At 32.1% G+C, this 16,825-nt stretch overlaps 2 protein-coding genes across 2 annotated transcripts; one reads left to right on the top strand and one right to left on the bottom strand.

Moving 5' to 3' along the window:
- Nucleotides 1-7,120: 7,120 nt before the first annotated feature.
- LOC131146028 (heavy metal-associated isoprenylated plant protein 36) lies at nucleotides 7,121-8,033 on the bottom strand. Its single transcript, XM_058095287.1, has 2 exons — nucleotides 7,687-8,033; nucleotides 7,121-7,539 (listed from the first exon to the last, which is right to left on the bottom strand). The coding sequence occupies exons 1-2, from the start codon at nucleotides 7,817-7,819 to the stop codon at nucleotides 7,196-7,198; spliced, it is 477 nt and encodes a 158-aa protein (XP_057951270.1). The 5' UTR covers nucleotides 7,820-8,033; the 3' UTR covers nucleotides 7,121-7,195.
- A 2,561-nt stretch (nucleotides 8,034-10,594) lies between these two features.
- LOC131146027 (V-type proton ATPase subunit G1-like) lies at nucleotides 10,595-11,255 on the top strand. The gene is made up of 3 exons (XM_058095286.1): nucleotides 10,595-10,682; nucleotides 10,851-10,951; nucleotides 11,112-11,255. Exons 1-3 carry the CDS (start codon nucleotides 10,595-10,597, stop codon nucleotides 11,253-11,255), a joined length of 333 nt encoding a protein of 110 aa, XP_057951269.1.
- Nucleotides 11,256-16,825: the final 5,570 nt, after the last annotated feature.

The raw sequence follows: 16,825 nt of genomic DNA, 5'->3' as shown, positions 1-16,825 counted from the left end.
TTGGTGCAGTATTTATGTTTAATTCTTTACACAATTATATATTCTGATGTGCAGTGCTTTTACACAACATTACAATTTAAAAATTGTGAATCATGATTGTACCAAATTCTAACCACGCCATCGCGGGGTATCACATGAAAGTGGCCAGTTTTTAGATTTTGTTTATTTATTGCATTATTTAACTGTTTAATTTCTACAATCAATTCAACCCTTTTTAGAATCAATGGTTGCTCAGCGATCCATAGCCTAAAAAATTTAGTGTTCTAAAAATAATTAATCAATTAGATTAAAATTTTCATTTAGCTTAACATACATGCACTGATTTTAATAGCTACAGCCTTTGAGAATGAAGTTTATCTGTTACTTATTCTTGCATGTATCCTCCTTCATGGATTAATATTAGTTAACTTAGACTCACAATATGTATGTGCTTCACAACCCAAAGCCTAAGATTTTTTAGAAAAAAATAATAAGATGGTTATAACGATACTTATATGAGTGATTTGTTTTTTTTTTGTATAAAAAAATTTTAAAACAATGAGGGGAGAAGATACAAATTGAAGATTATATCTTATTCATTTAGGGTCTATTTGGATTAAGAATTTTTATTGAGAAAAAAAAAAAATTATTTTTCCTTATATAAAATATTCATTTTTTCTTATATTTTTGTTCTACATTAAATACTATTAATAAATAAAAGATCGTCTTCCCCTTTTGATTTCTTTAAAATATTATGTTGACAATGTGAAGTAGGAAGCGTGCGAAATTAGTAAACCGCAGAGGTAGTTAAAGTTTGTAATTAAGGAATTATTATTTAATTAATTGATCGCAATCATTTTTCTGACCTCGCGGTTTCTAATAATTACAAGTGGTTACGGGCCGCACGTTGATGTATTTAGGTGACGTGGCAGTTTCCAAATGGATGAATAATACCCAGTACCCACGTCTCTTCTCTCTTATCTCTTCTCTCACGCACATGCACCTCGCTTTGACAAGCTGTTGATTGTTTTGGTTTCTCATTATTATTTTTTTATATATAAATATGGCGGCTTCCAAGTTCAAAGGCGTGCGTTGTGCCTTTTGCTTTGGCCTATATAGACCAATTAATTAATTAAGACATTTTCTATCCTACACACCTTTCCACCCTTTGCAATATTTAAATTAAGGACCTCTGAAATGAAAGTCTCAAATTGTTCTTACGAAATAATGCATCCCATTTTTCCTAAGCAATTTGTCACTACATTAGGGTAAGGCTCATAATTTCAAAGCCATGCACATCAATCTATTCATAAGAGATTTGATCTTTTTTTTCTAGAAACTTATTCTACATTGGTTTGAATCAAGAATTTTATATGAGAAAAAAATATTGACATTCATTTTCTACTATATTTTCTTTCTGTATATTATAAATAAAAATTTGTAATACAAAATATTCATTAACTGTCATAGCAGAACATCTTACCATTACCTTAATAGCTATTTTAACTTTTTTTTTTTTATTTTTTAAGATTTATATGAAAAAAAGGTAGAAAAGAGAACTTGTTTTTTAATTTTTTAAAATTTATTTAAGGTAATATTTAAAATCATGGATTTTGATGCTTGAATTTGAATTCTTTTTTATCGATTTAGAAGAAATTTTATACATATTTCATAAAAATTAAAGTCCAAGATCTAAATTCCATGCCCCATACAAAAATTAAGAGTTAGAAATATAGAAAAATAATTAAAAAATATTTTTTTACCTTTAGATATAAATTTGAAAAATTAGAAAATGAGATGATATTTTTGTAACTTTTTAAAAATTTTAAAATAAAAAATAAAACTACTTACACAAACAAAAGTGCTAAAATTGTATATTGTTGGTATTTATTTTATACAAATATTTTTAAAACAAAAAATTAAATTTTTTTATGTAACGATCCTCAATAAAATAAGATATAATAAATAAAGATGGTCAACCCGAACCCGTGGGTAATGGGGACACCTGTCAAACACAGCGGAAATCTACGCAACAGTAAACATAAAATCAAAACATTCATCCATAAAGCATAATACCAGAGCTTTCTATAACATTATAAAACTGTACTTCTATACATCCTCATATACATCAAAATATCTATAGGGTCAAACACAAAATAACTCTGATCCTATTACAAAAATCTTACCTTCCTCACAGGGTAATCTCACTAGCTCAACGGCGGCCTTGACCCGCCGGTTTCTCTGGGGCTCCTAAAAAATTAATTAAGTTTGGGGGTGAGACACTTCTCAGTAAGGGAAAATAAACTAAATACAGTTGTATTGTAACACCCCGACCCCGAGGGGCCTGGGATATTAACTTTTTACTACTAATTTACAGCGGAAGCAAAATAAACTCAATTTTTATTAAACCAGAGCGCTAATCATCCATATTACAATCATTTATTTCAAACGAAGAAAAATTACACAAACATAAATATCTGAAACCATACTAATATTTCTAATCAATCTTTAATTTTCTAATCCCCACCCGCATGCTTGCTAAGCTTGATTTCCGACATGTCCCTCAGAGTTATCTGAAATAAAATACGATTGGGGTGAGACGGCGCTCAGTAAGTAAATAAGATTATTATTAGTGTGTGGCCAAAATGAGGTTTTTAAAGAATTTCGTTAAACAATATTTAATACTATAACTTCAATACTACTTTTAGAATAAATATAAATTTAAAAATTTCTGCATAAAACATTTGTCATCAATTTCAACAGTAAATTTTTTATAATCATATACTATAACTGGTAAATTAAGCTTTTAACTTTAAAACTGTAAAAATATTTTATGATAAACATACATATACTTTTCCTTATACGTTTTCCTTAGATCGTCATTTAAGCACTAAAATGATCTTTTTCACGTAAACTTATACTTTTCCTTCAAATCATCAGTAACTTTGTACACGTAATTAAATATGTATAAACATATATTATAAAGACCACCCTTAGGCCTGTTTGCCGTAAGTCATGTTTACCCCCATGACTGGGTTGTGCGGTCCGAAGACTGGACTTAGCTGACTGCCCGAACAAACTAAATCAACGTACGTAAACTTTAAGTGAGATTTTCCTTATTAAGTCCTGGTCCGGAACCAGGTGTGCACTCAGGAGAAATCCACTAACATAAATAACCACTCTGTAAATATTGTGGGTGCACTCTGATCCGTATAAACTTTAAACTGCGGTACCGAGCATCTGTAACTTTGAACTTTCGTTGCCATAAGGGGTTTTAAAATCATCTTATTATAATTTATGCAATTTAAAATAATATTGTAAAAATCTCATCTTTTCTCATATTTACATAAAATTGTAATGTAGAAATAAACTCATGCCACACAATTTTTGTGTTAAAAATATATATAATTTTATTTTTGAATAGAAAGAAATGCTGAAAATTTACCCGAGGGGATTAGAACATTTCTTAACCCAAAAATAGATCCAAGTATATTAAAGATAGAATTGGTATAATTAAATACGCGTAAAAATAAATTCATGGAAATTTTGTGGAACTAATTAACATAATTGAAATTTACTTATAAAATAAACTCGGGTATGAATTTAAAAAAAAAACTAACATAATCAAAATTTACTTACTTTCTTCTTTTACCGTGTACTACGAACACAAAAACTATCTTTAAGCAATGAGATCGGAAAGAGTGGGTGAGTGAGAACTTACTCAAAATTCTCTCTCCACCACAAATTCTTTCACTCACTAATCCTTCTCTTCCTTGGAAAATTGTTGTGAAAAATTAAGGTTGAGAGCTCCCTATTTATAGGAAAATTTTGGGGAAGAAATGAAATTTATAAAAGTGTGGGGAGATGGGTGAAATTATAATTTTTAAAAATTAAAGAATGGGCAAGGGATGGGTTGAGTATGGGATGGGGATGGAGGCCATGTGAGAGTGCTTGCCACCATTCCCATTAAACAAATTTTTAATTAATCACTTACCAAATTAATTAATTAATTAGTTAATTAATTATTTTATTATTTTATTATTTTTCTTAATCATTATTATCATTATTATTATCATTGTTATTAATTTTGAACCATTTTTAGTATTTATTTATTTTATTATTTATTTTTGAATAAGAATTAAATTTGAATTTTGAAAACTCATGTGGGCCCCACATGGTCTTGTGGGCCCCACATGGTCTTGTGGGCCCTACATAACTTCGAGACCCGAATGGATCCTACGTAACTCGAATAACTCTTATACGATTTTATGCATCCTACATAGCTTTGAGACTTGTGTAAACCTCCATAAGGCTTCAGGACTCATGTGGGCCCCGCATAGGATACCTATATTATTATTATTTTATCATATATTTCTTCAAATTATATTAATTAAAACATTATTTTATGTACTCATTTACGTATATAAACAGTGTCTTGTGGCTCCGGGACTCATGTGGACCCCACATAGTCTTGTGGGCCCCACATATGATACCTATATTATTATCATCTTATTATGTATTTCTACAAATTATGTCTGTCAAAACACTATTTTATGTATATATACTTATTTACGTGTACAAACAGTGTCTATCCTGTTTATCTTATGAAATTCCATTTTGATCAGGCCGACCTCCAAGGAGCGACTGAGCCGCAATGGTCTCTGAGCACTCGCTAAGACAAGGTCTTTCTTAGGCATCAAACATGGAATCAAGGATCCTACAGAAAAACACTTCTGTATTGATATTAACTTAATGACTATTTTTATTATTTTATTATTATTGTACTTTAATTATATATATATATATATAATATATATTTTTGGGTCATCACATGTATGACAACATGAACATTTAATGCATTTATACATATACATTACATTTCATAAATCGAAAAAACGTTCATCATATCATACTGAATAATCATACATTTTTCATATTTGTTAATAACTTATGACATACATAAAACATTTACTATAACTGTAATACTGAAAATATACCCAAGATGAATAGTTAGCTGATATCATGTATTACCTCCCATGATAGGTTGTGCAGCCCGAAGGTGGGACTCGACAATGGCTGGCCGACCATTACCGAATCAAATATGTCTGTAAGTACGATGAGCCCACCACACCCTGGTCCGGACTGCTAGGTGGACGTTCACACTCTACTGAAAGCTACATCGACTATCCATCTCTCATCCCCTCGTGGGATGGTTAGCACTAATCTGACGTAGATATCTTATCTACAATATAGCTACGGTACCGAGCTCCTGAACTGAACTAAACTAACATCCGGGTTCTGATAACATATAGTACATAATTTCATAAATACGGTCTCGTGCTGAACATTTTATAAATATGGTCTCGCGTCGAAATCATACATATGGCCTTGTGCCAAAATCATGGTAAATACGGCCTCGTTCCGAAATCATAGTAAATACGGCCTCGCGCTGATAACATAAATACGACCTTGTGCCGATAACATAAATATGGCCTCGCGCCAGAATCGTTTCAGGTATTTACATTCTGAAAATAACTTATTTATCATATATTCATCAACTCGATATAGCATAACTCGTCTTTTCAAAATACCTGAAAATATGATTTACTCGTAAAATCATTCACATCATGATTCACTTCACATAAAAATAATGTTCATACCACACGTGTGCTGTTAAAGTCGTACTTCATATTCTAAAATCATCATTTCTGACATCTCATACATACATATACATTTTAATCGTAATAGTAGTATTTTCCAAACATACATTTTATATGTGATATACAAATGTAGCATATGATTTTCTGAAAATAAATTTATTCATGATTAATAATAATTTGCATGCAAAATAATTGCTTTAATTTATTCCCTTACCTGACTACTGAAAAAGCCCCCAAAATATCTTAGGCTAACCCCCCGTATGACTTCCTGATCAATACCTTGAAACTCAAAACTTCCAGTATTAAACATTAGTATTTTCATGCGTACATCATTTCCTATAACTACCATAAAGCCTAATTTGACTTAAAAAGTCTTACCTCAACTCAGGGATGATTTCCAATTTCGTTTTCCCAATGATCCACTCTGGTAGATTCGTAGAGAACTTCGCCAGGAGCATCGTGGTAGCCTCAAATCTTCAATCCGGCGTAAAACTAGCCCAAAATCGAGAGAGAGAGAGAGAGAGAGAGAGAGAGAGAGAGAGAGAGAGAGAGAGAGAGAGAGAGAGAGAGCCGAAGGGGAGAGAGAGAGTGGAGAGGAAGCTTAAAAGTGAAGTTAAAAATCGGATTTTTTGTATATATAGACAGAGAATTTCGTCAACGAGCCGCATCCTTCGTTGACGAAATTTAGTTTTCGTCGACGAAATTCAGTCGGCACCAAAACCCCTCTCGATATTTCTTCGTTGATGAAACTCTGTGTTGGTCGACGAAATCCTTAAAGCCTTCGTCGACGAAACTCTATGTTCGTCGACAAATCCAGGCAATTTGCTTAAATTATTTTTATCCCCCCAAATGCAATGTCGTCGACGAACGCGAAGCGTTCTTCAACAAAGTTTATAGCCTTCTTCTATTTTTGTTTCTGTTTCTCTCTCTTTTTATTATTTAAATTCCATTATTATTCAGGTTGTTACATTTTTATATTTTTTAAAAATTTAAAATAAAAAAAAAATCTATTTTCCACACTTAAACAAGCTATAAACATATATATAATTGAGAGAAAAATTCTTGGATGTTCACACTTCCAAATTGTGCGAATTTAGTTATGTAAGGTGTAAAATAATATTGCATTAATGTTATTTAATTGTGCTAAGATTTTTTATTTTTTTAAATTAATGCGGGAACTCTAGCCACTGACGAACCCTTTTTGGACCCTCCGGTGCAGTATCAACTCCACGAGGGTGGAAATGTTGCCACTTGCACATTGACGTAACTCGAATAATTCACTGGACAATGTATAAGTGGGGAATCGAATCCGTGATCTTGAAATCATCAAAATTACAAGAATGCCCCTTAACACTTGAGCTGGGCAATTTTACTAAGATATATATTCATAAAAATTCAAATTAGAAGTTTGAAATATGTTTAATTCATGCATGCTCCCAAACACGTTATAAGTGATCAAACTGTTAATTATATAAATCTAGTTATATCAATTTCAAGGAAGTAGTTTATTAAATCAAACACCTAATGTATTAATTTACATATGCATAATATATAATTTAGAAGGAGTAAGATCTGATGAAGGACTTCTTCAACGACCTCCAATTCCAACTGCTATTAATCATGTTGCTCCTGCTAAGACTCAGGGATCGAAACTTTAAAGACAGGGTCAAAGGGAGTTTGGTGTGGGTAGTCTTGCGAGAGGGATGATAATGACCATGAGCGGGAGATGTAGGTGGTTGTGTGAACTCGGACATAGACAGGATTTCATCATTATCTTGAGGATTCCAGAAACGAGCGTCCTTTCTCTTGCTCTTGATGGTGGCCAGAACATCGTATTTGTTGCATATCCCCCACACAGTCACCTTCTGCTCCTTATACTCCACATTCACCGAGTATATCCCTGTAATATTGTTATGTATTGTTATACTCCACCTTCTTCTAACGAATGATTAGTAGTACAATGAAATGAATGAATGAGTACTGGATGAATATGTGTAATTATGCATAAGTGAATGAATGAATGAATGAAGGTAAATATGCAGAGTACCTCTGAGATGGGACAAGGCCTTCTTGACTTTCCTCTCGCAACCGTAGGAGTACAAAGGCACCATCATTTCCACGTACTGAGCTTCCACAACCTTGCCGCTGCCGGCTGCAGCAACTATCTGCAGGTTCGCCATATCTGTCTATCTATCTGCCTCGATCGATCCCTCTAGCCAACTACCAACCAGCACGTACAGAACACACACACACACTCACCCACAAGCGCATATATCCATATCAGCTGCAGGCCATATTGGTATTTATAAGGCTTAAGTGCTACTGCATGCGTCAACCCGACAAAGCTGGTGATATGATCGAGGGCCAAGTCGATCTTATTCTTATCCATGCAATGTGCGTGCATGTGCCCATGTACACTTACATATTTTATATATAACTAGGCTTGTTAAGTAATCTATTATGTGTGTGTGTGTGTGTGGAGTGGAGTGACGACCAAAAAGCTGCAATATCCCTGCAAAAGCAACCTTCTTTTCTTTTTCTTTTCTTCTTTTTCCTGTCATAAATAGGTCCATCCATCCTACATGCACATGACGGACTTTAATTAATGATGACTCATGAGAGTGGAAAGATGCATCAGCATGTCTCTCCATCTCTGCCCATTTATATGTTAATTGGTTTTCCAAAAAGGTATCCACTTCCTTAATTAACTAGTCAATTGATTTATCTGTATCTTCATTCTTTTCATGGGGATGATGGGAGTTGGGTTCCCATCATAAAGTTGTAGTTTAATCCTTACTGTTTGTTCGACCTAACGTGGGCTTGCACATTCCTTATCGAAGAAGTAGTACTGTTTTATACCATTTTTAGATTTTTGATCAAGCTAAATTTAAAACACAATCTCATTTTAACATAGCCAGATATAATCAAAATTCATTATACTTTAATTTAATTCTAATTAGAAATTTATTATTTGTTGCAACTCATCAAGTCTCATGGTTTTCTTTGTCGGTAAAGAACATCACAAAATGTTAAAATTTTATAATTTAATGTGAAATCATGTGACGTACACAAACACTTAAATCTTCAGACTTTTCTAGTTATGTATAGATGTACATAATCAATTTAGACCGGTCCATTTCTTAGAAAAATTGAGGGATCGAGTTTAGAATTTTTTTTTTCCTTTTCACCTTTTCTATATAATAAATTTAGATTATTTGAGAATTACATGTTTCTAAGAGAGCTTGGGTTTTAATCTTAAGTAAGTAGCATAGGTTACGTTACATTATTGCATAAAAAATTAGAGTTGTAACATATTGACACATATGAAGATGGCATGCAATCTATGTGTATCAAGTAACAATAACAATACAATTCTTATAATCACACTTCATTACTCAATTGTTCAAAATTCTAACACAACTTATTCAATATACATTTCAAGTAAAAGCTAAATATACTAGGCATCTGTTATTAGAAGAAGTCAAAACAAATAGAATAACTAATTCCGCAAACTATAAGGTGAAGTCCTTATCTTTAGGTGACTCTCTCTCTCTCTACACATTTTTTTCCAGAACTTGTTCTTCTTGATTCCAAGGAATTACAACTCTTACAACAATTATCAAACAGGTACAAAATCATATATTTCTTGTAAGGTTTTTGGTTTTTGTCATTCCTTCTTCATGTTTTGTAGATGATTTCTCCTCTTGATTATGACTTGGGAAGTGTATGTGTGTTTACAAAAGGCATCATTTTTATTTTAAAATTGATTTCATTGTACAACCAATTTATGTTGTTATGTTTCACATTGCATTTGACATATGAAAGAATGATGAATAATACTAGATAGACGACCATATAACAATATACAATCAATGCTCTTAAGTGTCTCTTTCTTTTAGTTTTTTAGTTGTACGCGTTCTCAATTCTGGTAAAATAATGAGAAATAACATATAGGGGAAATTTTGGACAACCCTGGTATCTCAATCCAACTTTTGTTATGCACAGAAAAAAAAAAAAAAAGCAAAAGCATGGAAGTGTTAAATAACATTTAAAGTAAGCTTATTGCTTAATTTTGATATAGGATTTGAGATTATTAAATCTTGGAATTAAGGTTGCATATGAGCCTCTTGGAACATAGAATTGGGGTTTCATTTAGAAGTTGCGCAAAACTCACAAAATCTTTGGATTTCAAATGGTATAAAATTTGAAGAAAATTCATCCCATGTTTCCCAACTATTGCATAACGGTATGTCGCACCTTTTTTTTTTTCCCTTGAAAGGCAATTAAATGATTTTATTTTTTTAAAAAAAATTAAAAAATAATTTTCGCTTAGGTGTGATCTCGGTAAATATTGCTGCTCACCATTAACTCTGTTTCTCAAAGGCTTTGTGTTCTATGATGACCAATTAAATCTTCGCATGGAACTTGATCTCTCAAAAATTATGGTCGCATTACTATAACAATCATGCTAATTCAGTTTGTTGTTGACAGTTATCCATAAACATCACAAGAATTGCACATATAATAGGAAAGTGCAACTAGTATTGCATGATTCTAATATTCTATCGTTAGAAATTAAACTCCAATTTGAGTTATTCAAACTTTTGCACTAACTATAAAATGTATTGTCACTGTAAGTTAAGGCTTCCATAAATTATTCTCCAAAATTTCACCAAAAATTCTACTTTGAATCTGAGATTTGTAACTAAATTTATCATCTTCTTTTTTTTCAATTGTTTCTATGAGAAATATAGTTTACATTGGTAGGAAATCCCACGTATTATCCAAATTCCTTCATTGTCCGTCATAAATCTTAGCTCATAGAATTGAATTGTATGATTTTTCTCTAGTCATAGAATTTAATTATTGTTCTAGGGCGCATGAATGTCCATGGACAACATGCAGTCGTGCCTCTTTAATTACTCTCGCTGACTTTTGTTTACGGTTTAGTTGCGATGGATTCCATGAGAGGGCAAGGAGGCATTCAGTTGCTGCTGACTGCAGAACAAGACGCCCAAAAGATCATCTCCAATGCCAAAAATTGTAAAACCTCAACTTATCATTTTTGTGTTTTCTAATTAAGGATGCAATTTCACGTTGGTTGTACGCATACATATATAACTCTGTTATCATTTGTAATTTTATATATGCCTCTGTACATTTGCATGTCTCACAAGACTTTCACACACATATATATATATATATATACAGTAAAAACAACAAGGCTGAAGCAAGCTAAAGAAGAAGCTGAGAGAGAAGTGGGAGTTTACCGCTCTCAGTTGGAAGCTGACCACCAAAATAAAATTTCTGAGGTAACTTTCATGTTTAGTTTTTCAAACCACTGTTGTAATCATCATTAATATTGTGGATGTCTCTCTTCTTTTTCTTCTGAATTAAATAGAGAGAGATGAAGATTTCACGTACATTTCAAAATTTTTCTTTTTTGGATGGGACGCATGCATATATTATTAGACAAGTGGGAGCTCTGGGTCGAACGTAAAACGGCTCGAAGAAGAGACAGAGCAGAGGATTCAAAACTTGAGGGAGACGGCCTCAGGAATTTCATCAACTGTGGTGGACCTGCTTGTCAAGCATGTCACGACGGTGAAAAGTTAATTAAGTCCGTGAAGGTTAGTGGAATCAATTTAACTAATTGAATGTTGATCAACGGACACATAGTATTTCGCATTTAATTAATTAATTGCACAGATCGATTTCATGTTCATAATTTCCATCGTAATGTTCCTTGTACTAATCTGATCAATCTAGCTAGCTTTCCCTAACTTCGTTCTTTTTCTTTTTCTTTTTTTCCATCACAGAGTGAGTATTGGGCGATGATCAGATGATCGAAACTAAGAAACATTTATTCCTTACTATTAATTCTTTATTTTGTACGTACTTTATGGCATGCATGCTTGCATATATATATATATATATATATATATATATATATATATTTGCGATGCTGTGCTCTTGGGCTCCAACATTTGATCCCATCGCTTTTTAATTATTTTGGATGTTTAATTTGGGTGCAATTAAGTTTTCTTAATTACGTAGATCCCATGCACTAATCACAATTAAGCGCCCGTTAAGAGGGTTAATCAAGAATGTACAAGTACGTGTCATAGTGCATATGTGCGTACTGGAAATCAAGGTTTTAGTCATACGTATATATTCAAGCTTCCCAATTCTTATTTATTTATTTGGGTTTGCTAGCTAGGAGTAACCCACCTAGGAGAGTAATTTAATTATTTGGCCTACAAAGGCCCAAGTACACTCTTGTTCTTATTTATTTATTTGGGCTTGCTAGCTAGTGTGTAACCCACCTAGGAGAGTAATTTAATTATTAGGCCTAGGAAGGCCCATGTACACTCTTATTTTTATTTATTTATTTGGGTTTGCTGGCTAGTGTGTAACCCACCTAAGAGATTAAATTTAACTATTAGGCCTACAAAGGCCCATGTACACACTATTTATTGAAAGTACACTCTTTAAAGCCCATTATAGTTTTCGGAGGCCTGCTAGGGGAAGGCCCAACTTCTTTTGCCTTACTATATCTGCCTTTGACACTTTTGCCTTAACCATATCTGCATTTGGCATGTTTATACACATAGTAAAAGAAAGTCACCTTTTGTGAGGTTTGATAAAAAGATAATTATCTCTCTTTAATTTTATTTTATTTTTTGAGTAGTATAAGCGTCCAAAATGAAAATGTTAGGGAAGATCATTTGTGGAATTTTTGAAATATTAGGATATATCTGTTGAATTTTTGAAATATCAAAAGAGTTCATTATCTTTTTATTAAATCTCAAGGGAGATTGATTAGTGTATTTTATCCCCCCCCCCTCCCTTTTTTTTTTTTTAACTTCTAATTTTCCAAGCCTTCTTTCTTTATATTCTTTAGTCCAAAATCAAGGACGACTGTCAAATACACCATAATTTACTTCTTTAATTATGTGTGCACCTTATTTATTTATTTATTTTTATTTAAAATTTAAAATACACAATTATTGATGTACTCTAAATGCGCGTCAAAATTTACTATTTTTTGAATCTGGTTTTCAAGTCTGGTAGTTCATTACTCAACTCCTTGTAGAGAGGTCCATGACTTGGTCAATCTCGTAGGATAACATTTCTTCTCGGTCTTTGAAGGAAGGGCAGATCATGGGGTCGAGGTAGGGTAAATCCTTGTCTTCAACCCCCCCCCCCCCCCCCAAAAAAAAAAACTATTTTTAAATAATATTGAAAATTAGGAGTACTATTTTTAAAAAGAATATTAATCCACTAATAGTCTCCCTATTAATTGAGCATTTGATGTTAATATCATGTGTATATAAGAATAAAACTATTTAAAAGAAAAATGAAAAATAATAATTAAAAATTATATAAATTGTTAGATGGGCAGAGGTGCATGCACGCATGCCATGCTTTTTAGTCATCTGGATTGTACCAACCATCAACTTCACAAAAGCCACAGCTGCTTCCCATTCATCATTCACGATTCATCCGTAGCCTTATCTTTAACTTTGGTGGCTCCCAGCCTCCATGACCCTTTACCTTCATTGCTTAAACTCCGAGGACCACCATATTCGCTAATTATAACCTAATCATTTATTATCTTCAATTCGCATTGCAGGATCAACTTCTTCACCCACTTTGAGTAAAGCGATTTTGAAATGGCCTTTTTTTTCTTTATCAATTGACTTGAAAGAGAAATCAAAGAAAGATAAAACTTTACTATATAAAAGAAGACATGTTTATTTTATTTTATTTACTTATTTATTAACATAACGTGTTTTGACTGCTAGATTAATGTTAATAAGTGGTTTTATTATAGATGCATATATATATATATATATAAAATGATAACAACAAATTACGTCTACTGTCCCTCACATAAACTAAATCCGAACTATGTAGTCTATATAATTATATATACATAAATATTATATTTATATATCATATAGGAAAGATATATTTAATTTTAGTTCAACGTATTAGTATTGTCGGGAATTCTTTGGTGACCGTGCAGGCAGCATGTGTATGTGAACCTCTAGTCAGCAGTGGGCATGAAACTTATGGGCCTTGAACTTACCATATAGATTTCCTATTAATTAATTCAATGCATTTGGCTTACGATAATCTAGTCCTTTGCTTTAATTCAATGCATTAGACTAACAACAGAATTCAAATATATATATACACACACACTCGTCTTCCAAGCATGCATTGGGTTAGGGTTAGGGAAAGAAACTTTAATTTTTATTATATATTTTTATAAACAAATTAATTTACGATAATAAGCTGTCGGGATTTTTCTTTTATTTCTCAAATCTCTCAATAAAATAATATAAATATCTCGATCATGTCATAAAATAAAAAATAAAAAAAGAGAGAAAAAAAAATATTCTACCCAAAAAAAAAAAAAAGCATGACACCTACGCATATAATATAGATGATTAGGTAGTAGGAGGTAGACTTTTTAACTTCCATATATAATTGTGATATGTTGAAATAATTAAGAAGAGGTTACAAAAATAGTCAAGAAATGTGGATCATATCTTTGTAAATTTGGTAGCTAGGAAAGATCCATTTAGGTCTTATATAGTTAAGTAGTAGATAGGTTTTTCCGCCCTATTTAATTTTATTATAGCCCAGCAGCAGCTACTCCTTTTTGACAGTTTTGTAGTTGGATTCAGATCTTCTGTACATGGGGGGTCATGGAGATTAGAGTTATAATCTATACTATAAATAATAAAATATACACTCACAATATTATTCAACCTCGTACAACTTTGGATAGGTATATATAAAGGTCAATAAATATAGATCGATTTTCAAGTACACACATACATATTCATCATAGAAAATTAGGGCAAAATTTATCATTGTTCACGAGTTTTTTTTTGAAAAAGATAGTATACTTTACAAGTTTAATTTTGACAACTATCTTGCACCATCTATCCTCTTTTATAACTTTACTAACAGAAATACCCTTTCGATTGGATAATGATTACTTCATGTTGAGAAAATATGTCTATATTATTAATAAAGTGAACTTTTTGCATACCCTTTTATTTTTTTATTAAAATATATTATTATTATTATTTTTATTATTATTATCAATTAATTAAGATATGAATAGTGCAATGATAAAACCCAATTTTGGGTGTCAGTCTAGTGAATGGATTGGGTTATTAGGTAACTGGTACAGTCTGCATAATCGATCAGTGGACAAACCGATGGCTTAACTCCAAACATAAGATAAATCAATTTACCTAAAAAAAATTGTTACTTCAATGTTACACATGCATTAACAAAAAGGATAGTCGATCAAGAGCATCTTTCTTCTTATGAATTGTGCTCCAGCGCCTAGAATTTCGAGCATTACGAATTGAAGTTTTGTAGTCAAACTTCTAAAATTTGTAGTTGCATTTGCATGTGTGTATATATACACCATATCCTTAAGCTCTCTAGTTTAATAATTTAATTTCATTACTAAGACAAACATTTGATAATTTGTTGCACATCACTTAACTTTTACATTATACCTTCAACATTTTTTTATGGACACCGAAAATAAATTTTATAAAAAGCTAACCAGTGAAAAAACTATTTAATTCCACCTTTATTTGCTAGTAGCAATAGAAAATATAAAAAAATGGGAACAAATGTGAGGAAAAATATTAATTTTATGCTAATTAGTTATTTAATAATTGGTTTGAAACATTTTTAAAGATTAGTTCTTGAAAGTATGAGTTAGAACCCTTGCATTTTATTCGTAAACTTTACATTTTTAAGTATACGATCCCAAACCAAAGACGTAATAAATTAAGAATAAATTTGTTATTAAACAAATGAATTAATAGAATTTGAGCTAGATAAAAATTTACAGACAATTAATGTGCAGTAAAGTTCATAATTATTTTTAAATTGTGAACATTAATACACATTAATAATTTCAATAGACAAATAGGTACATACTTTTATTGCCCAGCTCCATTGCCATAAGTCATATAATTACGCGTGCTAATTAAGAGCCTCATTAGTTAGGGCCGGATTGGTGACAAAATTTTCAAACGTAGCCAGCTACTCAAATTATATACCTGCATTTTAATTATTAATCCGCATGCACGTTGATTTCTTTTCTGAGAGAGAGAGAGAGAGAGAGACCTCAGTCCTCATTTTCATAGTCACACAATAGCTTTAACACCTCATCCTGTCGTCTGCGTGCATGGGAAGGCGCCGTCGCCCACCGCCACCAGAAGGCGACGGTGAAGTGGCGGCAGATGTGACAAAACAGACACGGCTAAGCCTAACTCCCCATGCCTTTATTATATATCGCCACCGCCACTACGTCACTGCCACCTTGGATGGTGGGGCCCTGTCTCAAGAATCTTAATCTTCACCCAACTAAATTATTAATTAAAGCACATTAACCTTTAATTCTCCATCCCACGCTGCCCTTAATTAATTTTGTCAACATTAATCTCTATCAAAGTACGCACATGTAGGAATCAAGATTGTCGTTGACACTAGGACTATATATGAGTTGAGTCGCTTGTAAATTACTCGATACTCAACTCGATAATACCAAATTCGTTTATTCAGTTAAATAAAGCATTCTCAAACTCAAATTTCAAACTCCTTAACTACACGAGTAGAATTCGAGTTGAGTCATACTTGGCTTGTTGGACTCGATCATGAGTTGACTCATTTAGCAGCTCGTTGAGTTAGCTCCTGATGGAGTTGGCTTGTTTTTACTAGTTTGTTATTAGCTCGTGAACTTACTAGATATTAGACTCTTGAACTAACTCGGTATTAATCTCATTTAATATTTTTATAATTATAAATTATTTTAATTAGTTTAATGGCTTGGTTTGTTTACTAGTTTGAAACCAACTTTAGTCAAGTTGAGTTTGATCTTGATTTTGAATTTTCAAGTTATATTGAAACTCAACTCGTTTACTAATGTGAAACAAGATTTAGTTAAGTCGAACTTGAGTTGAACTCAGCTAAATGCACCTTAACTCTATATATATATATGCTAAACGTACCTTAACTCACACAGAAAACTTTAAGCTTGGTCGAACTCGAGCTCACCTTTTAATAAACAAGCCAAGCTTAAGCTGATCACAATTCGGCAACTTGGCTCATTTGCAACCCTAATTGATATTGCACATTTA

The sequence above is a fragment of the Malania oleifera genome, chromosome 13 (genome assembly GCF_029873635.1).
Source record: "Malania oleifera isolate guangnan ecotype guangnan chromosome 13, ASM2987363v1, whole genome shotgun sequence".
NCBI lineage: Eukaryota > Viridiplantae > Streptophyta > Magnoliopsida > Santalales > Ximeniaceae > Malania > Malania oleifera.
The sequence above is the reverse complement of the archived record's forward strand: the minus strand, read 5'-3'. Positions and strand labels throughout refer to the sequence as shown.

Coding starts and splice junctions, on each gene's coding strand:
- LOC131146027 (XM_058095286.1), top strand. CDS start 10,595: ATGGATTCCATGAGAGGGCAAGGAGGCATTCAGTTGCTGCTGACTGCA. Junction 10,683..10,850: donor CATCTCCAATGCCAAAAATT/GTAAAACCTCAA, acceptor ATATATATACAG/TAAAAACAACAAGGCTGAAG. Junction 10,952..11,111: donor ACCAAAATAAAATTTCTGAG/GTAACTTTCATG, acceptor ATATATTATTAG/ACAAGTGGGAGCTCTGGGTC.
- LOC131146028 (XM_058095287.1), bottom strand. CDS start 7,819: ATGGCGAACCTGCAGATAGTTGCTGCAGCCGGCAGCGGCAAGGTTGTG. Junction 7,540..7,686: donor GGCCTTGTCCCATCTCAGAG/GTACTCTGCATA, acceptor ACAATATTACAG/GGATATACTCGGTGAATGTG.